The 22,358-nt window shown below is 38.3% G+C and overlaps 1 protein-coding gene across 2 annotated transcripts; it reads right to left on the bottom strand.

Moving 5' to 3' along the window:
- Positions 1–2,542: 2,542 nt before the first annotated feature.
- On the bottom strand, positions 2,543–14,279 carry LOC111849647 (V-set and transmembrane domain-containing protein 2B-like). Of its 2 annotated transcripts, none has more exons than XM_023822706.2 (5): positions 13,565–14,279; positions 12,866–13,020; positions 12,375–12,404; positions 11,530–11,926; positions 2,543–3,273 (listed from the first exon to the last, which is right to left on the bottom strand). In XM_023822706.2, the coding sequence occupies exons 1-5, from the start codon at positions 13,644–13,646 to the stop codon at positions 3,188–3,190; spliced, it is 750 nt and encodes a 249-aa protein (XP_023678474.1). In that variant the 5' UTR covers positions 13,647–14,279; the 3' UTR covers positions 2,543–3,187. The 2 variants fall into 2 exon arrangements, with proteins under 2 accessions (XP_023678474.1, XP_023678473.1); XM_023822705.2 differs by having other exon boundaries at positions 12,833–13,020.
- Positions 14,280–22,358: the final 8,079 nt, after the last annotated feature.

The following is a 22,358-nucleotide window of genomic DNA, read 5'->3' on the forward strand; positions in this document are numbered from 1 at the left end:
ACACAGGAACAAGGTGACACAGGAGAAACTGGCCAGGTAGAGGGCAGAAGCTACTTTCTAATGCCAAAGATGACCATCAACTTATCTGGCAGTGCCTCATAAATCGGAGGATGAACTCAATTCACTTTCAAAAAGAATGGGAAACATTAAATGGTGTGAAGTGCACTGCTAGGACAATGATAGGAAATACTGCTAGGAAGAGCCAGGCTGGAGTCATACGCACATATACCCATAAATAGAGAAATGAGTGAAACCAAAACTTTTGCTGTGGTCTCTAATTTTTTACAGAGCTCTGTGTGTGTGTGTGTGTGTGTGTGTGTGTGGATTAGGTTTATATTAAAGTGTGAGGACAATGGGATAAAAACCTGTTACTTTGACTTTATGGGGACCATTTTTCAGGTCCCCACAAAGATCTGGTAATGCATTCAAAAAATTCAAAATGCATTTAGTTTAGTTACCTATTGTTAAGGTTAGGGCTGGGTAGGGGTTAAGGTCGTCTTGTTAGGATTAGAGTTTTCCCCAGAGAAATGAATGGAGAGTGATGAGTTAGTGATGTATTCTCTTCCATATTCCTGTGTTCAGCTGCCAAATTCCAAAATCATGCAAGACTTAAAATCATCTGTCACACATATTTTCTGGCCCTGCATTTAATAATTTCATTCGGTTAAATAAAAGCTACATCATCTTATTTTCAAATATTCTGATGCAATCCTCACTACTGCAGTGTAATATTGATGCAGAAAGTCATCTTTCACTTAAACAACATCCTCATCATCTCAGTCCACCCATGAAGACTGTGAAGTTGAATATCTTCCTGAGAATGGGTTGGTAACAATTTTTGGTCTTGGTGTTCCTCTTGTTTATTAATGCTGAAGCTCAATGGGGCGACACTCTACTGTACTGATTATAGCAAAGTCAGAGCCATCACCAAGCATGATGCTTGCCCTTTCCTCATATGGACTATTGTGTAAACAAGGTTGACTGTCCCTATTATGTGACAAAGCTTGATTTGCTAATAGGCTACTGGCAGGTACTGGTGGTATCCTCTTTAACCTGCCTCTTGTGTACTGATAGATGTGAGGTTGATGATGGCCTGTAGATATATGACAAGCATATGGATTTCTCCAAACACATCAACTCATTTGAAGTAGCAATCCATATGCTGTTAAGCACCTTTCGTAGTGGTTGATCATCCAATTAATTAGTTATTTCAAGAAATCACATTTTAAGAAGAAAACCATATTCAAAGTTGTATTGAAGTTTTGCTGAATGATGCTCTGAAATATTACTGAGTAGCTTTGTTGTCCTTTAGGTTTATGCTCTTTTTCACTGAGCTCAAGAGAGTCATTTTAGTTGCTTGTGTTTTTATTATTGAGAAGTATAGTCTATATTTGTCACAATGAGCACATGTATGTCATGCAGGAATCCCGGGAGACAGGATGTAAGTGCGAGTGTAGATGTTTTAATCAAATAACAAAACGAAACCAAATCACTGTACTTAACACAAACTTCCATAAACCAAATATTTTGCTAGTGCGGTGGACTGGGCTAGAACCAGAGATAAAGAAGAGCAAGGAGGCACTTTGGTTTGCAATAGGAAACAAAATGCTAGATAAAGAGACGGAAGACTAACTTAAATATAAATCTACACAGGTGGAATCCATGAGGACTGATGAGGGATATACTTAATGGGGAAACATATTGGGAGAGAGTAAAGCCTGGCTAGAATTCTGGGGACTGGGAACACTGGAGGGATTGCACCAGCGTGACAATATTAATCTAGTTCTGTAGAGTTGCTAAGATAAAAGCTGTAAAGTAAAGGCAATTTGCTGCTTCATGTGCCTGAAACAAAACAACATCTGAAGCAGTTCCTAGGAATGGCTGGTTATTTCCTGTGTTTCTCTATTTCTCACTATTTTGCTGAGCCCCTTAATGCTCTGGCTGCTACAAACTGTGATAAATATTTTAAACTGAAGATAGATGCCAGTGCCCGTATCAACCCTATCTGTTCCTTCTCCAGGAAATTTGATAAACACCAATGAATTATTCTACTATAGAAATGGAATCGTTGGCCCCTTTATTAGTGCTGCGACACTTTAAGCTCTCTGTCAGTAGTGGTGCTAACTGACCAAACTCCTATCATTTTATGCAGAATCAGAACCAGTGCCTGTTGCATGACATTCATTACAAGAAGGGATGTGCCAACCAAATGCTTTATCCCGTTCTTCTGAATCCTGGACTACTATTTACATCTGATGAGCTCTTGTGGGTGGGGGTTCTCAGATTTTTTTCCCCCTCTACATCTTTTTTCTTTGTTTCCTCACCTTTTCTACTCTCTGTTCTGTAGGATGATTGCTCTGTTTGGTTTGCCAGCCCATCACTTTTGGTTGCCTTTGGTTTGTAAATAGTTTATATTTTGCAATGAATTCACAATAGGTTCAAACGCAACACACATCACTTTGCAGAGCATAATGAATGATGGGTGATGGGTTCACATGAAGATCATTTTGAAAGCTATCCAGTGATACAATAGTTCAATATATGATAACGTACTTGGAAGTGTTTATTTAAAAAAACAAAAACACACACATATGTCTGGTACTGGCAACATAATGCTTTTAAAAATGAATATCTTGCCTGAATCACCATTATTTTTAATTAAAATAAACATCATGGGAGGCATACAACAACTATGACACAATGTGCTTTGTTACTTAAAATATATAAGGTCATATTTGTTGACATAATTATAAAAAGAAATGTGTGAAATGACACAGGTATAGTTTTTCTCTTACAGAACTTTTACAATCTATGATGACTGGAATGTAACAGTGTTTAACTGCTCAACAGTCTGCAATAAAACAAAATGTATATATCTAAAAAAAATGTAAAAAGGTAATTGATGCAGTGCAATCAACGGGATAGATGCTACTGAGAAACTTAATGCATCACTTTGAGTATGGTATTTGTAAGAGCAAAGCTCATATTTATGGATTTATTATGTTTTGCTATCATGCTTTTTACACAGTCCATTGTATCCATTGTATCTTTTAGACGAGTCTTTGTAAGTCCCAGGCAAAATGTGCCTTGTCTTTTAAGCCTTTTCCATAACTGCCATTTGTATAAGTCCTTTGCCTTTTGTCGTCATGGTTATAAAGCGTTCCAAGTTGTCATTTGATTGATGTCTCTAGGTAACACACAGGAAACGGACGGTATGTAGTATCAGCAGGGCAACACACAGCGCTGGGTCAGTGGCTTTGATGGCTCCAGAAGCTGGTGGGAGGGAAGAAGAAAAAAATCACCAGTCCGAACTGTAGCCAAGTCCACTTCTACAAACACTGCATATGTTACATTGATAATTATATTTAAATATTATAAACCAAGCTTATTTCAAACATTAAGTTTTTTGTTCAGAAATTAAAGATCAATGTTACTCTTCAGTTGCTGTTTTTTGCATTTCATTTCCTATCCAATTTTTATTGCTTTTACCATAATTTAAAAATGGATGACTGACTGACAGGTTGAAAACGCTGATAAGCAATCTTAACCTCGAATCTTGACATAACCCTGAGTACACATCAAGAAAGATTCCCTACTGCATGCCCAAGAAAATAGCAGAACAAGATGTATTCTTCTCTATTTCCCTTAGTTCTGAACTGCCCTTTGGCAAGAGACGAGATCTGCCCTCTCATTGGCAGGGATATCTCCCTCATATAACAGCAAATGGGAAGGGCTTTTACCCCATGCCGAAATAACAGGTGTATATCTGACAGGCTCAGAGAGAGCTACAGCTTAAGATCTGTTTATCATCAAGCCCTTTGGAAACTCTCCACTCCCAACCTTCTCAAGATACCATCATTTCTGCTGCCAGTGACTACTGTGAAAATCTTGAAATATGCATTGAAAATCTCCGAAAGGATATGTTTCAAATTTTATTTTTGAAATCTACCTCATTTTTGCTGCATTAATACACAAATCACCATTACACTGCCTCTGCAAGTCAAGTTTTCCAACAACAGAACAGCATAAGGAATGTTCCTAAGACAAAAAAAAACTTTCTTTTAAATTATGAATTAATTTGACATTTCGATTTTTCTAACAGTAATTATATCTTGTTTTTTTAGGTTTAGTTCAATGTGTCTATTGACATTAGTTCAATGTGTAACTTGACTTTAGCCTAAATGAATTTCGGTCTCATTTTCTCATATAACTCTGTCAATGCCTGAGTGAATAAGAGAAAACTATCAAAGGCTCTAGTTTTTCACGAATATTTTTCTACTGAAAGCAAGGAAGCACATTATGGTTCAGATGCAGTCCATCTCTAAGTCTGTCCAACAGAATAAAGGTGCTGACAGCAAAATTTACCGTTTATCAATGAAAAGAGCTCATGTGCTTTACATCAGTTTCTAAACCAGGTATTAAGAAAAAGAGAGTAGCTGAGCATTCATTACAATGCGCAGCCTCCTGCTGTCTAGGCGCAGTGAGGTGTGGCCCATTCATGTTGTTATGGTTCAGTAACAGATGCAGGAGTTTATTTTATGTCTTTATGTCTGAACTGAAGGAAATAAAACTCCTGCTCAGGGACAATTCTAGGATTTGACCCTTAGGGGGGCTGAGCCCCCTGATGAAATACTGGACTTCATCTCCCCATGATTTTTATTTTATTTTTGTGGATACCCACAATGAAATTTGCTGAACAGGGGATGCAAAATGGATATGAAAATTTGGGACAAATCACTAAATGGTTAAAAAAAAAAAAAACAATTTTGGGGGGTCGAGACAAAAGATAGGGGTTCTAAAGCCCACTTAAATAGGGTAACTGACCCTTCCTTTCCTCCATTACTTTTGACAACGTTGAAACTTCAAACAATCACAACCTGTTTAAAAATAACTGATGTAATTTAAAGCAACAGGCCATTGAAACCCAGAATCAACAAAAGTTTAATTAATCAGTGAATGACTTCCAGGACAGTGAATCAAGTAAATTATTTAACAGATTAAATTAATGAATTATTTAAAATCTAAAATTATTGAAGTTGGTCGTATGTACAATACTATGTATATATTTTACAGCAGGCTACGAGAAAAATAATGCCAGATTCCAAAGATGACAGGTCTATGCTTCCTTCCCACTCAATATACATCAGGACACTAGTTCACAACTTATATAGTTGTCCTAATGACTGATAACTTCAGCAGAAGCTGTACCACGGTGAAACTGCCAGAGAACAATTTTGGCACATAGTTTTTCCACATCATATTTAGACTAGGGCTGTCAAAATTCACGGGTTAACGCGGATTAATCCATCATCATGATTAATCTGATTAAAATTTTTAACGCAATTAACCCATCTGAAGCGCATAATGACTCAAAATCCCTGAAATGTCTCTGTCAACCCATTTCTAGCAGTTTTGGTGCGTTCCATTTGCCCTCGGAACTCATATTCCGAGTCGGATTCCAAAATTTGAAGCCGTAAATAATGACATGCGCGCTCCCGTTTCTCAGAGATCCAATCTCGGAGCAGCGCAGAGTTCAGAATCTAAGATGGCTGCTCCCTTTATCAACAGAAGGGAAAGTTGTAGTTTTATACTGTTTAAGCACTACTTCTTATTTGTGGCTCATTAAATCGGTCGTACACACTATACCGTCCAACTTATCTGTGGACGTGTTGCTACAGAGTTTTATACGTAAAGCACTGTGCATAATGTGTTATCAACTGATATTGGTAACAATGGCAATTAACCGGGCTAGAATTGGATTTCATGATTATTCGGATTATTTGTCGGATTTACGGTAGTTCGGGCTAATTGTAAGTGAACGAAGGTAAAGACCATTTAAAATGAGGTACCTTAAATCCGCCAAGTTGCCCGGCTAAGCAAACAATCTTGCTTTTTGATATGGGTCCGTGGTATATTGCACTTCTGTGGCAGATGGAATGCATCCCACTTGTATTCAAGATGTTCAGTAAACATATTAAGTGCATATATATTCCCTTTTTTCTTGAGTCTGTTTGCTCATTCAAAATGAAATATAGATTAAAAATGAATAACATTTAATCGTGATTAATCTAAATGAATCCACAGCAACCGTGTGATTAATCTGATTAAAAATTTTAATCGTTTGACAGCACTAAATTAGACATAGTTCAAGTCACGCCTTTTCCTGATATCAAACATTCATGTTCATCAGGAATGTATAACTGCTGGGAAATGTGCCAGCTAATATATGGTGTCGGGGAAATGCTAACGGGGTCACCCTGAAGGGAGCGTGATTTCTAGGGATATCCCTTCTATACATTCATTTTCTGTAACCACTTGGGTCCGGAGCCTATCCAGGCTACAGGCAAAAAGCAAGGGAACAAGCCAGGCACCAACCTATTCCAGGGCACACTGACACACCATTTGCTCACACATGCACACTTATAGGCAATTTGGTAACTCCAATTAACCTCAGCATGTTTTTGGACTGTGGGGGGGAACCAGAGTACCCGGAGGAAAACATGCAAACTTGATCTCCTAAGCTTATGAGCCATGGTGGAGACTTGAATGCTGGTCCCAGAGTTGTGAGCCAACAGTGCTAACCACTGCACCACTGTACTGCCCCGTTTAAAGGTCATAACTAATCAATTTGTATTTTCTCTTTCAGTGTAAAGTCCAATCATATTTTTAATACTGTTCACACCGCAGAAATATTTATTCATGTACTTTATTCCGGCCAAAATCTGCATTAACATTGAGGATCATAGCACAAATGTGTTATAAGTAGAGACTGAGACATTTATATAGTACACTGATTGTCATGATCGTCTCTGTCACACCTGCCATGTTCCCATTGGCCAGCAAGGGGATTTGCTGTTTCCCATTTCTTCCTCTCTTGGTCCAAATCACTCACATCTGTCCCTTGTCTGGTCCTTGTTACCAAAGGTACGTTGTTCCCTAATTCAGTCATTGTTAGTGCTGTAGATGTTACTGCTGCCGCTTGGTGTTGATTGCCACTCGTGTAGTTAATCCTAGTGTTTTCTTTTACTGTTTACCCAACCTTCCCCTTAATTTACGTCAGACCTGATTCCACCTGAGTTGTCCTCCCCACTTCCTCATTTGACACCTCATGGTCCTTTTATTTACTACTCATCTTCAGTCGTGAAACTGAATCATGGTCACGCTGGACACTACGTTTCTAAGATAAGGTTAATGACAGCAAATTTATAATTTACACAGTGCTGCTCACCATATTTTAATTATTTAATTATTCTATTTTGTATTAATGCAGTAATTTTAATGGGGTTTAAACTTTTTTTAATGCTATAAATGACATGAGGCTTTTCCTCAGTTATATCATTGCTGCCACATGCTTGATAACAAACAGGGCTCTATGTCTGAAGCTAATACAAATTTACAGAAAGAAAATGGGTTTGTGCTGAAATAGCTCACGTTGTTTTGTCTAATATATCTTAACTGTAATCCATTTGCTTTTATTTACCCAATGAAACATGAAGAAATGCCTTCACACTCCTGGAGATCGCTTGATTTTATAAATTCCAACAATTATACAAACACTGCAACCCACTGCAGCAATGCATATTGAAACAAAGCTACAAACACAAGGCCAGGAAAATATTAACTGCAATTATTCCAGCGATTAGACATAAGAATGAGGGAATGTAAACATAAAGTTTCTGCCTGGTGGACAAGTGACACAAGTGACAAGTGTTACATGGTAATAATCCAATGGACAGACTACTGAGATAACAGTATTAATTAAAGTGCCAGTGATGTGTCACAAAGAGTCATAAGCCCCTTAAAAACACAAAATTAAAGGTCCCAATAAAGGAAAATAGTCTAAACTACATTGTAACAATTCAAGCAAACAAATATAACATTTTTACACTGCACACAGAAAGTTAAGCTAGTGGAGCTTGTAAAACTACATTGGCTTAATTAAAGACCTGAGGTGTGGGGGCAGAGTTGTTCTCCAGTATGTGTGGTCATCAGAAAAGAAAAGAAAAACCTGTAACATTCATATTACATAAAATATCATTTTAATGCCAATGTATCTTCAGAAACATTATTCCCATGTAAAACCAAAAAAGTGCAGCATTTCAAAAAATGTCTGACAAAGCATTATGCAAAACAGCACCACCCTTAGGTTTATAAAAGGTATAAAGGTATAAACTCCAGTGAAGCAAAACATACTCTGTTTCACAAAGCTAATAGACTTAAATGTGTTTCTTATAACCTTCAGTTTAGTAGATAATTTGATAGTTATTGATCATGACACGTTTTTAAACCTACCAAGTAAAAGAGTGATTCACCTTGTCTTTCTAGTTATGTGGGTCATGTCAGTTATCAACCCAAAGATGACTGACACACATTTAACCATTCAGCACATGAGTTAAACCACTAGGCAAGATAAATTTACTTGTTCACCAGTATTCCTTGTTGGTTTGTGGTCAAAGCATTTATATACTCTAAGTCAATGGTCTCCAAACTTTAGTTTTACAAGGTAGCTTCCTAGATTATTTTCCAAGTCGCAACAGGAGGGTTCTTGATACATTCTGCCAAATGGCACAGTTCCTTGATAGACAGCGATCGACTGGAAATGTCTCACTGATTGATTGACGAAAGGCACATGATACACAAATAATAATAATAATAATTAGGATAAAAAAGAAAGAAAAAAGGCTCTGCTTACCAAAAGAGAATATTGATAAAAATGGTTATATTCTTCTCATTGCCGTATTGCACATGTCTTCATTTTAGTCTAGAGGTGTAATTTCTCTACCAAGTCAGAAAGGGATCCCCATATGTTATAAAATGTTTGTCTAATTTTTTCAATCTTATGAAAGAAAGAATGTCTCCTATCAAAACAAGGGACAATTGGAGACTTACACCAGAGTAAAATCACACTGGGATAAACGTAAGAATATCAGCTTTATATGAAGAAAGCACCATTGAGGATGGGAGGGTAACAAATAGAGATGTGGATCACTAATCCTCAGACCCAATGACCTTGGACTAATATTTATACAGGGTTGGGCTGAACCAAAATGTATGTGTTAGGGTTGCAGGGACTTGACGGCAGTGGTCCCAAGTGGGATCGACATTGGGAGATATTTTATTTAATTTAACTTGGGTCCAGTGGATGCAGTGAACTTTTTACACTGAGTTAGGCCATGCTTTGCATGCATTGATCAAGAATTCACGCAATGTAGGGCTGAATCCCATAGTCCCTCAAGAATTTCCTTGCTGAGTCTTTATAGTATTAAGGGCTGCTGGATGCAGAGAGTGAATTTTATTATAGATATGTGAAATCATACCCCTCATATTTGGCAGAGGCATGAAGATGAAGTCTATTTGAGTAATGTTTGGAGTATTAGACAATTGAGGATATGAGATCAGAAGATATCTAAGAACTGACAGATGAGTTACAATGTACAAATCCTTAAATGCCTTAATTTCAGTCAAATGTAGGTATTAACATCCAATAGAAAATGTCTAGGACTACAGTATAATGAATATTTTACATTTTATATAAAGAGATATATGATTTCTTTGTCAAATATCTCAGAAAGACAGAAGTGTTAAACAAACGTAAATAATATTTTCTTTTATTGAGATGGGAATGTTGAGACTGCACTGTGTCATCCTGATATGGACCAGCAACCCTCTGCTTCATACTTTGCAGCCGTTCCTAGATCATCCAAATATGTGCATATCCCATTAATCTGCTGGGACCTCTGGTGTAATAGAAATACATGATTTAAAGTCCTCTTTGAAGGACAAATTGCATCATCCATTGTAGGATTTCAGCTGACGACGTGGTTAGATGACGAACAAGAATCGAGCTGCACATATGTGCAGGTATAAACACTCTCAAATATCACATGGGATTCTGCAATGCAATTGGGTGATGGGATAAGAAGCTGTAGAAAAATTAGAATGCAGGAGGATCCAAAACGAAGAGGACTGGAGGAAAATATCCCAACAAGAAAGAGAGCAAATGAAATATTAGCAGCATGGTTTGGGAAGATGTGTGCCAGCTGCACCAGACTAACAAAGGCAAAGTATTTATACTGGCAAATTTCTTTGTCCTGCCGTCTAAATGATGAGGGAAAACAGTTTGTTAGAAAGCAGGGCACAGAAAAAGAGAGGCCCTTATCAATACTCAGTCAACTCAGCAGGTTTGTCTAGGTAGAAAAATGGCCACTTCTGAGATTCAGCAGCTACAGTAACTGAAATGAAAATAAGTAAATCTAACACACACTGGTAATTAACCCCAAAAGAAAACAAGCCAAATCAATCAATGTTCTAACTACGTCAGGCATGGAACATGGTGATCCCCAATTAGGCAGTCATAGCCATTGTAATGAAACGGCCTGCCATTACTGCTTGGTGACTATTTTCCCGTCCTTTGTGACTCTGCCGCCCCCTGCTCACTCTGGTAAATGGTGCTCTCTGGTGAGTCATCCCGCAAACAAAGGCTTCACTCGCATGAGCTGGCGTGTGCTGTGCCGGTATTCTCCTCACGGATTTGCTGCCTCTGTCACTTGTTCTCGCTGCGCGGGGGGGTAACTGAGTGTTTGGGGGCTAGATGGGATGTGGGGGTGGGGGAGGTAAACTGGCTCCCATATCGCTGAAGCGCTTGGATAGTCATCTGTGACTGTCGGTCGTTGCTGTTGAAGGTTTGCAAACAAATCCTTCTGACTCCATTCTAATATCATTCCACCTGCAGGCTTTGTCAGGCTTGCAAGGGAAACACATGCTGTCACAAATCTGCTCTCTCCTGTTTTGTGAATTAATGGAACAGTACAACACACACAAGCACTTGCCCACCTTCCGAAATGAGACCCTCAACAAGATGGTGGATCCTGTTACTTCTACAGGCATATGTTGCAAATTAACCAATGGATCAATGTCATAGAGACTCACACAGGTTGCAACCATGGTAGTGGCATTGTATTTGTGATAAACTACACACACAGACCGCAGGAGTATATTTGAATCCTCAACCGTACATGTGTGAGTAGCAATGTTACCTTCTTAGCAATTGTGCGACCCCTAAATATATGTGACCCTTTTCGGAAAAAAATAAGATGAGCGTCCACAAGAATTTGACACAGGGTACTCCACCAGGCTGAACGCGTAACAGCCATGCTCAAATTTGATATCCGATCAGCAAGTGGAACTACTCTTTTCAGATGCTTCACGTGACCATACAACGTGAGGTTCCATCTCCTAAGCTTAAGAGGAAATTCAGTTTTTATCCTCTTATTTGCAATATGACTGACAGCTATGCAGGCATCATCCACAACTAAATCCTCACCTCACAAACATTTTTTTCAGTGTAGAGACAAGCTGTTATCAGAAACAAATATGAGGCTAATTTGGTTTTTATCAGGCTCTTACGTGTCAAATAATGTTCTTCAAGACTTCCATTTTGAAAATAAGTTGCACACACATTTTCGCAAATAACAACAACCAGCAGTTTCTGATGTCACCACTAGGTGGGAGCATAGATCTTTGACTCACCAGTCCCATGTTGCTGCCTGAGTATGGCCACATTGCCAGGCTGTGGTGACGCTGAAGATTTCGTTGCTGGGGTTGCCGCTGTTGTGCTGGTTGAAGCCAGACCATGTCCGGCTGGCAGAGGCACCCGAACTTTTCCCTGACCTGGCCCAGAGGTGGCCCGACCACTGCCCACACTGTTGCTGTTTCTCAGAGGCCACCGGTTCTGAATGTGGGAAACAGCTTCCTCGGCAACCATACCATCACGTGGAGTGACGTGCAACGTGGCTTGAGCTCTGTGTTCCTGAGTCTCGTCCGCGTTGTTACCCAACACCCGGCACTCGTACATCCCCTCGTCCACCTTTCGCACATTAGAGAGACGAAGTCTGTGGGATATGGCGTTTCCCTGGACTCGGACAGTCTGCCACAAGAAAGAGAAGAACAATTTCTGTACACACTTCTCTAAACACACTGGTGCTGTACTTTCTGCTTTTCAGCTTCAGATATAGGCCTATTTCGCTAGTTAGACAGCTGAAGAACAAGGACACACTTATTCTTTGAAGCTGAACTGCATAACAATATGATAATTAGCAAAATAAAACAAATTCTGTCTTTCCCCTTTGAAACTGAATTGCGTAATGTGAAATTTTAATACTCATAAATAAATTAATAAAGCAAACCATGCATAATAAATAACCACAGCAGGAGGTAAAAATCAAGCATTATTATTAAAGTATTACATATAATTGATATATTTCCATATTTCAATGCCACCTAATACGTAGATGATAATATCAAAATCATGATGATGATGATGATGATGATGATGATGATAATAATAATAATAATAATAATAATAATAAACTCACACTTATTTTTGTAGCATCCTTGGTAGCAATCTGAAACCGTAAGTTTGAGATGTATTTTGGTCAAACAAATACCACAGCATGTATCACTACATCTTTGTCCTTAAAAATACCGTATAACTTTCCATATTTCACATCCAAGCGGTTTTTTCTATGCTGTTACAGCCTGCAGGTCCGAGTAGCGGTAAAAGGAAATTATGCAATTGGTTGTAATCTTCGATACATAATGTCAAGTTACTTCAAAGACTAGCACTGCATTGTGTGATTTGAAAAAAATCATAAAATCAGTCATTTCACTAGTTGTGTAACCATCTGAAACTCACCTGCAAACACACATACAGTAGGCTACGTAAAGTACAAAATGCCTTCTTTGCATTTTATCCAGTGTAACTTTATTTATTTTTTTTAAATCACTATTAGGTTGAGTTCTAAGTTGCGTAAGTCTGTAGCTATAGAGGTACCTTGGCTCGGCTTGCCGGGACGCTCATCTGTACCTCGTGTGCAAGTTTTCTAGGTGCCGCTTCCTTAAGATACCACCACTGGATCTCCAGTGAAAACGGCGTGGATCCCGTTGTCCGAAAAGCACAAGGCATTTCAATATCTTCCCCTTCGCCGACATTTACATCCCTCGGGATTTCAGTAAACGTCGCTATTCAGGGCAGAAAATCAAATGAAAATTGTATATCAGCCACCTACAAGTTGTAATTTCTGTGCGCTTTTTGTTAGTTTATTTTTGTGCAATGGAAAGCTGTTTGTGTAATAGGTATTAATGTTTAAAAAATGTGTCCCTGTCTGACTAAGGTTGTTATATTTTGTTCACCCTATATGAAATACAACATGTACTGATATAGGCGACGCATCTAAAGTAGCCAAGAAATCTGCCTTTTTCTTTAAAGCTTTACACATGTTCTATTCTAAAATTATTTTATACTATTAGCGTGTATGCATAATGTAGTCAGAAATGCCACGCTTCATTCATTTTTATGCGTGTGCCAGATGTATTGCAGCATCAAACATCCATTTCATTAATATAATGGATTTTGGTAAATAAAGCTTTCAAACTCTTGCAACCTATATATTTCATATAAGAATCATGCAAATTCAAATATATTCCACAAATGCATATTTAATGCATCGACAATAAGAAATGTTGGTGTTTGCAGATTACACAGAGGTAGGTCCTGTATACTTACCGCTTACGAATAACAAGAGCGGGGCATTTATCACGAGATAGTAAATCACACCGTGGATTCCCCGTTTTTCCATCTCATACATAAGGTAGTCCGATTAAAGAAAAAGCAAAGAATAAGTACGGATGCTCATCAGACTCCTTATCTTTGTAACACTGACGGCTCGGATGGATCTTGGTCTCATTTGTTTTGATTGTTTTTTTATTGTTAAATTATTTCCTCTGGATGAAGAAGGTACTCGATCCCCATAATAGCAGTAAGGTACTCCCAGCGTCCCGTCAGCAGGATAGAAGCAATTAGTAATATCCGAAAGTCACAAATACTCAGTTACCTCCCTGTAAATATTATTTCCTTCAGCATGAAGAGCTTATTTCCCCGATTTGTGTCAAACTACAACTAAACTTATTTTCGACCGTGCAGAACATGCATATTCTGATTTCCTGCAGACGACACGGTTTGCCGGGAATTTCTCCACTACCCATCACTACAGCTTGCCACAGAGGACCCGCTGAGGACAAAATATATCCTTGTTCTGATGGAGACCAGGAGATCGGCCGACGGTTCCCGATTTTGTCTAAGTGTTTGGGGGAATCGCAGTGAAGAACCGTGTCGGCGCGCGCGCGTGCGTGCGTGCGTATGTGTGTTCCCTATATGGTGTGATACTTCCATAAGTTGAACAAGCATTGAAACCCAATCAGCGAAATAAATCAATACACACGTTGTGGGGAATCATTCCAAAAAGACCAAATGAGTATAAGTACATAAATCACAAGAGAGCATTGTCTGCATATGCATGTATAAAAAAACACCCAGCTAATCTGTTTCATCTGTGCATATTAGCATATTATGCAACAATTGTGTGTTGAGCGACAAGTTATGTGTGTATTTATCAGTTTCCTGGGATTTTTATCCCAAGATCAATCTTAGCAGTGATCATTGTGTGCAGACATACTGACCACGAACTCCTGCCTCCTCTTGGTATTTGTCTGATTGTTTGTTTTTATTAAGCTTTTTTTCTATTTGGAAATGTCTTTTAACTCGTTCAGCTTACCATCAGTGTTTATATAGAAGTATTTGCTCATGGGCTAATTTACAGGCAGGGAGAGTATGAGTAAACAAGAGTTTAAAAATACAATTTTAAAGCAATGTGCCACAGTACTGGTGTGGTTAACTGAGGGTATGTCATTCCTCATTACCACTCCAATAGTCATCCAGTGTCATCCAAGAGTGTCCATGTAATTCAGCAGACAAATTAGCTACGGTTTCCTAAACCAGCCTCCCAACATCTGTGCCAAGAAATCATCAGTTCGTTGCCCTTCATCTATTCAACAGAACAGCCTGAGAGTGAGGGAAAACAATCAATCAATCAATAGAGCCACTGAACATTCAGCATTCAAAGACTATATGTTAACTTAAGTTGTGAAGCTAAGGGTAGCAGTCAAGTATCAGCTATTGTTTTCACTTTCACTTGACCTTGATAGCGAGATTGGGCTTTAATAACACAACAATCTCCTCCTTAATGATGTCCCCAGCCCTGTCCGCAGACAGTGACAACATCAGACACTTTAAAACCACTGATCAGAAAATCACTTGCCCTTTGTAACCAAACAGTAATAAAAGTTGTGAATAAATATTTTTGTTGTAGTTCTGTATTAACCCTATAGTGTCAAGAGTACAAGTGACATTTGTAACTATTTTTGGCGGCAGCATCGATGAGAGTTAAGCTCAATCTAATGGTCATGGGTTTTTCACTGTTACAGAAACTGGAGGAATCAGCATGATTTCTAGATTTGCATGTACATCTATACAAAAACGACACAAAGATCTTTCATTTTCATTTTCACGTTCTTGCTTATACTGTATTTACTCATTGTTGTGTAATATGTTTGGTAATGATTATATTATAATTATACTGTATAAAATATTTACATTTAAAAGTTGAATAAAGTGTAACCAGATTCTGAGTATGACATTTTTGTTTTTTGTTTTGTTTTGTGTGTGTCTGTTTTTTTTTTAAATTATGAATCTAAAGGGGTTATTAGATATTGGATTAATGCTTCCAACCAATTATCTAATACAGGGTTACAGGTAGCCTGGAGCCTGTTCCGGGCAGCATAAGGAACAAGGCAAGGGAACATCCTGGACAAGATGTCAATCTAACCCATGGCACCCACACAATTATAGATTATAGGCAACTTAGAGACCGAGATTTGTTCATTTTTGAACTCATGGGAGAAAGCTGGAGGAAAACTGTGCTGCACAAGAAGAACATGCATACTCCTCACAGACACAGTTGCATGGGCTTTGAGCCACCAAACTCGCAAGTGTGACCCACTGATCAATAATAATAATAATAGTTATTATACTCAGTGGCCACTTTATTAGGTACTCTGTTGCCTACAAAACTGCTATTAGTATAGATGAGTTGATGACACTACTTGTGCTGTACCGAGCTGTTAGATGCCTCCTGTGGTCTTACTGTTGGCTTTATTGATTCTGGCTATTCTCTTCTGACCTCTCTCATTTAACAAGGTGTTTTCACCCCCAAAATTGCCACTGACTGCATGTTTTTCTTTATTTCATCATCCTCTGTTTACTCTAAATATTGTAGTGCATGAAAATCCCAGGGGTTTCAGCTGAGATGCTGGAACCAGCACCACTGACAACAACAATTTCAGCACATTAAAAATTACTCAAATCATACATCCTAGCCTTTGAATTTAAATGACTTTGCATTGCACCATAATCCACCACTGGGGTTGTGAAAAAAGGGGGCCGGCTTTTGATGATGGCACAGCATTTATGACCAATGTGTTGAAAGGTAATGAAGAATCACAACATATTTTTGACGGGGGGGGGGAGAAAAATTAACTGTGCTCTCCAGCCTGTTACAGATGGGTAGGTATGATATGCTAGATATGCAGCTTCAGTATTTCAACAGAAAATTTGGATTTCAAGTATACAGTATTACTGAAAATGCCACTAATATGGATCATGAGACAATTTGATGCAAAGACAATTTGTGAAGGAGAAAGTACTTCCTCGTTCCTTTCTTAAAACAGAAAAGCAGTCTTGTTGATTAGATGACACTTCCCAGTGTGCTAGGTCCCTTCAACAATAGTGGGAAATTATCATAGTCAGAGGAAATGCCCGTGGCAGAGATTATTGTTGGGTGAAGTGGTTTGGTCCTTCACAATCAGTGGCAACCAAAAAAAAAAGTAAAACCAAGACATTGTTTTCCCGATTGTTGTAACAAAAAGTCAGTTAAATAGCATCAGTTAAAAAAATAATGATAGTACACTAAAAGTTCAAATAATTTTGCTGCCATTTGTAATCGACATCAGTTGACCTGAAAATTAAATGCATCATTTAACACATTTTTAATGTACAAAGAGCTGCCAGAACGCACCTAACAACTGAAAAATGTATCAAATAATGTTGTAAATCACGATTAAGGTTTTTGCTCTGCATACTCCTGTTTGTATGCTAGAGGTTTTTATACAAGCAGGGACCAGCATTTGAAAACATTTAAGGTATTCTCTTTGAATGTGAGAGGAAGTACTGCAGCTTCTAGTGTGAGCATTGAACTGTTAAACAGGCATTCCTCTGATATGTCATGTTAAACATTGATGCCGAACAACTCTCTGTGTGCTGAGCTTATTACTTTGAAGCTTTGAAGACATGTATACTGTATATGGAAGTGGTAGCCTATAGATTTATTCTGCAATATCCATCCATTCATTTATCCATCCATCCATCCATCCATCCATCTATCCGCTTATCCATCTTCCAAATGCTGATCTGTTATCATCACTTCATCCCTTCATTTATTACCAGCTATAAGTAACCTTAGATCTTCCCGACCAAAGATCTAGTGCATACTGTATAATGCTTTAATGGGCCAGCAATGACAGTGGCAGCTGCAGCTACAAGACCAGTCAGCTGTGGAGAGATAAACCTGAAAGAGGTAATGAAGTTAGCAGTGATGATCAGAGTTAGCTTGGCCACAGTAATATTCAAGAAGTACATGAATAGAACAGAAAAAGGCAGAAATTCTGTAGGTTGCATGGGACATTTATATTTTTTAAACAAGTCTTCTTTTTCTATTCAAGCATTTCACACATTATCAGCCTTAATAGTTCAGTTCCTTTTGCTGAAAGCAGACACCCTGAGAGTGATCCATGTTTTTATTACTAAAACCAATAACAGCAACATTGTACAACTCCTATCTGCAGATGTCAAGTATTGGGGACAAGAATATCAGTCTTGCAAAAATATTACAATTCATTTGAAACATAGCTACATGTGTTTTGCTAATGTTTAGGATTATAGAGACTGGAAATGAAACTGATCAAATATGAACACATTGAAACATCATGCTAATCATTTATTGGTTTCCTTAGGCTTGACCTCCATGTCATGTTCTCCGATTTGTCCATGTAACCTGTACAGGAATTCTAATGAAACAAACCTTGATATTATTAATGTGTTGAAAGCCAATTACTTTTAAGTCCATTGAAAGCCTCGCAGTTGTGCCAATAAGCAGGGGTCTCAATATGTAACAAGACAGAAGACATATTTTCATACTGCAGAGCTGAGAAGTTTTGATAACAGAGAGTAGATAGTAGATGATTGTGATGATGATCCTGTGTAGCAGGACTCCTGTCATGTTAATCCTACCAAACATGACATCATGAAAAAAGAGAGCGAGCATCTTGTTGAACCCGTCTTGCTTGAAGTCCATGGAGATCCCCTTGATTACTGGTTCCCAAGCCAGGTGGCATATTGGGCTTTTGTACAGACTACAGAAAAGTCAGTACTCTGATTAAGGCTGACTTCTCTCCCCTATCCAGAATGGGGGATTGTGTGCATTGGATAGGCCAAGCCAAATTCATTACAGGGGGTCCCCAGGTTACAAACAACATCCGTTCTCTAAGTCTGTCTCCAAGTCGGATTTGTTCAGGTAAATCTGAACAATAATAATACAATACATAATAATAGTAATGGTAATATAATAATAACAACAAAAGTCCAGGCTACAAGTTCCACTCACTGAATGTACCTCTGAAATCTCAAGTTTTGCCACCCCAGGTTGATTGTACAGCATAAACTTATGACCTTTGGTTTAAAAAATGCACCCACTACATTCCAAAGCTTAATGAATCGAGTCCTAATTAGTTTTGATAATCGTAAAGCTTACCTGGATGTTATCGGAATAAACAACTGTAAGAGTGACGTTTGACTAAGTCACCGCGATGCCTTATGCTTTGTTTTCACATCGCCAAGAAGCTTCTCTGGTCCTACACCTTGTTCAATGTGAGTTTAGTCATGACTCTGTGACATATTTGGGGATACAGGATTTGCCTTTTGGAAACCAAAACCGAGGCTAAAGGAGAGATTTACGCTTCCTTTGAGAGCCTAGATACTACAGAAGCTTCTGTAGGAATTTTTGAAATGTTATTTTACCTCTAACAAACCTTCTCGGTGACACTGTACTTTTTGTGTGGTCCTCTAATTGTCAAGCTGCTTCTGATACAATCAAAAGTTTGCTGTGCAGTGCTTCAGTTCCCTCTGCGCCTGATTTCACTAGATCATTCAAGCCTGAGATGGATGCTAGTGGTACTACTGCTGGTGCTGTGTTAATTGAAGAAGAAAACCTTTGTGTAGACCACTTATTTTCTAAGACGTTCAACCACTATCAAATCAATTACTGCACAAAGGCTGATCATTTTACTAGCACTTAAGCACTTCAGCATCTTTTCCAGTTCAGAATCTGTTCTTGTGGACATGGGCAACAACCAACTTGTCTTTCTGCAGCATATGTGCAATACTAATCAAAAAGTCACATGCTGGTCTTTGATGTGTCATACATTCAGGTTCAAAAAACATTGTTGCAGATTTACTGTCTCTTGGTTACCTTTAATTAAAAGAAAAGCAACTCATAGCTCTCCTTGGAGGTGTTATGACCCCAGTCATCGTTTTGCAGATCTCCTCTGCTCTGCTGCTTGGGTATGTCTTTTTGCTTCCGATCTTCCTACCATTTTATCACATACCTCTCCTTCCAAATAGGCTGATTTCCATTTTATCACTTCTTTCAAAAGGACAGTGAAACACTGAAGCAAGAGGCTGATACTTTGAATCTGTCTTGCTTTGCGTGATTAACTACTCTGTAATTGATCATACTGTAAATGTGTTTGACCCTTCGTTTGGTGCTCGATTTTGTCTAAACCTTCTAGAATTTGGTTGCACTGGATCTATATCTTTAATATATACATGAATATTGTACACATTGTAACTGCAAAGTAAAGTGTGCAACACCATTTGTTTTGATTTATTTTTTATTTGATTTATTTCTTATTTTTGTTTTTGACTATAGAGACCTTTTTGTATTTTGTTTAGTCATGTAAAGAAGCTCATGCTCTCTAGGTAGCAGTGTTTTGTTTGTTGTTCTGGCTTGGTAGACTCCCAAAGCTGTCTCCCTTACCTTGGTAATAAATTAATGACACAAATTAAGCAGTGGTCTCACTCAGCTTCTGTTGTGTCTGACCCTAGACCAGGACACTGAAAACCAAATAATTTTACTGAATAAAATTTCAGACTAGGGGTGAACAACACAAGAAAAAACATAAATGTAAATTACCTGGTTTGGATATTTGCAGGAGTCATTTTTCCATTTCTCTTACTTCTTTCAAAACGTCTTTTGTTCTCATATAACTCAGTCCTGCCAATCTGATCCATATATGTCTGCTTTCACTTTTCTGTAAAAGTAAAGATATGACAACACGACCATGTTGTCTACCATAAGTCTGTCCGCTTCTTTTTTGATTTGTGGAAGTACAAAGCTTGCATCAATCACGTTACACTAATTGTTTCCCTTAGCTCATTGAAGTTGTTCTCATTATGATATTTCACAAAGGTCAGCCTAAGGGCTTCAGTTAGGTTGACTGCTTTGGTTAGATCAATCTGCGATAATTGAAGTATGTCAGGCAAAAATGTGTTGTCTCCTATAATTGTTATGAACATGGAAACCCTATGGAATTCAGACAGATTTGAGATAGCCCTTTCGATTCTATCAGGATTGGTCTCTTCTGAAATTTCTTTAAGCACTCTTATTACCGCAGTCATTCTATTTAAAATATTCCAGCATGCAATATAAGAAGTCCACGAGTCTTACTGAGTTTTTGGTGCTCCTATTGTACACCACTGAACATTTCTTTTTGTACATCAAAGACATGTTTTTGTGCATGTATGAGCCTGACATAAATACATAGAGTCTTTCAAGCAGCTTCTGGAAGATTTGTCATACAGACCACAATAGCCATGTTCTGGCAATGTCTGACATAAAATGCATATTTGGCCATCTCCATAATTCTAGCTTGAACACCAGAGCATTTGCAACTCATGACAGTAGCTCCATCATATCCCTGGCCCAGCAGATTCTCTTTATTCCAGCCCATACATCTCAAGACAAGAAATGACTCTATCTGTCAAATCAGCTGCATCCATATGCTCCTCTTCTTGGTTCTCAATAAAACTTTCCTGTACAGCACCATCACAGTAATACCTTAGGACAACTGACATCTGCTCCCTCATTTCACATTTTTTTGTTAAATAAGTTAAATGAATGAATGAATGAATGAATGAACATGCTTGCAGGATACATGACACATTTTGAAAACAGCATGGCTCTTGTTGATCTCCTTAGTGCCTTCTCTATTGTGGAAGCCAACACTTCAGCTCTATACACAACTGGACCCTGTGTAACTCTTTCAGATTCAGCCATCAGTAGTAAGATTACTAGTCAGCTAGTTTGCTAATGCTAATGTTAGCAGTGTGCCCTTATGCTATTTCCTGTCTCAGATAAGAAAAGATACCTTTATTGTCACTGTACAAGTACAAAAAAAATTATATTTGGAGCAAGCGTAAAGAAGCTATGTTAAGGATAAAAGTATAAAAAGAGTAACATGCATAGACTATAAGTACAAGTAAAATGTATTATAAGATAAGATATAAGATACACACATCTTGTCAGGTTCGGTTCCTTTCCTGCCCCTTCTGTATATCAGTTCCCCGTTTTGGCCACTACATACTTAGTTCCGTATGTTTTCTCCAGTTCTGCAGCCTGCCGTGTGGCTCAGTGGGCGATTTGGGTATCCAAGCTCCCCTCTTTGCTGTGGGTACGAGGCTGGTCTGAGGCCAGCTGCAACAATGATTAATAGCATATTTCATACTTTCCGACTTCCTGTCCTGTCACCATAAGTTCCCAAATTAGGGTTATGGTTAGAAAGGTTATGGATTTTTCAAATATCAAAACCCCATTTTATGATTGTTTAGGTCCCCTGTATAATGAGAAACCACTGTTTAGCTTGATTTAATAACATTTCATACATTTCAATGGTCATTTCTGTCACCTATGTCCCAAATCGGTTTAGCCAAATGAAGCTAGGGTTAGGGTTAGAAAGTTTATGGCTTTTTCTGACATCAAAATCTATTTTTTTTTTTATTGTTCAGGGCTCCCACATAATGGGGAACCACGGTTTAGTTTGATTAAATGGTATTTTCGGTTCTTGGATTAATCGTGTGGTGGTGATTTTCTGTATTTCACTTTGTATTAATCTTCCGTTTACCCTCGTTGTTTTAGTCTCCCTTTGGTCCCTCATTGCCCACACCTGTTCCTCAGTCTTCTTGGTCTCTAGTGATTAACTGTTAACTGTTCCCACCTGTGTCTTGTTAAACTTGATTGCCAAAAAACAATGCAAAATCAACAACAGTCTGACACACATCTTTGCATGTAAAC

This window comes from Paramormyrops kingsleyae, chromosome 13 (assembly GCF_048594095.1).
Source record: "Paramormyrops kingsleyae isolate MSU_618 chromosome 13, PKINGS_0.4, whole genome shotgun sequence".
NCBI classification, from domain to species: domain Eukaryota; kingdom Metazoa; phylum Chordata; class Actinopteri; order Osteoglossiformes; family Mormyridae; genus Paramormyrops; species Paramormyrops kingsleyae.

Excerpts from the sequence above, each read along its gene's own strand:
- LOC111849647 (XM_023822705.2), bottom strand. The coding sequence starts at position 13,646 with ATGTATGAGATGGAAAAACGGGGAATCCACGGTGTGATTTACTATCTC. Across the intron at positions 13,021-13,564 it reads GCTCTTGTTATTCGTAAGCG|CGACGTTTACTGAAATCCCG; the intron begins GTAAGTATACAG and ends TGCCCTGAATAG. Across the intron at positions 3,274-11,529 it reads CAGGCAGCAACATGGGACTG|CTTCTGGAGCCATCAAAGCC; the intron begins GTGAGTCAAAGA and ends CCCTCCCACCAG.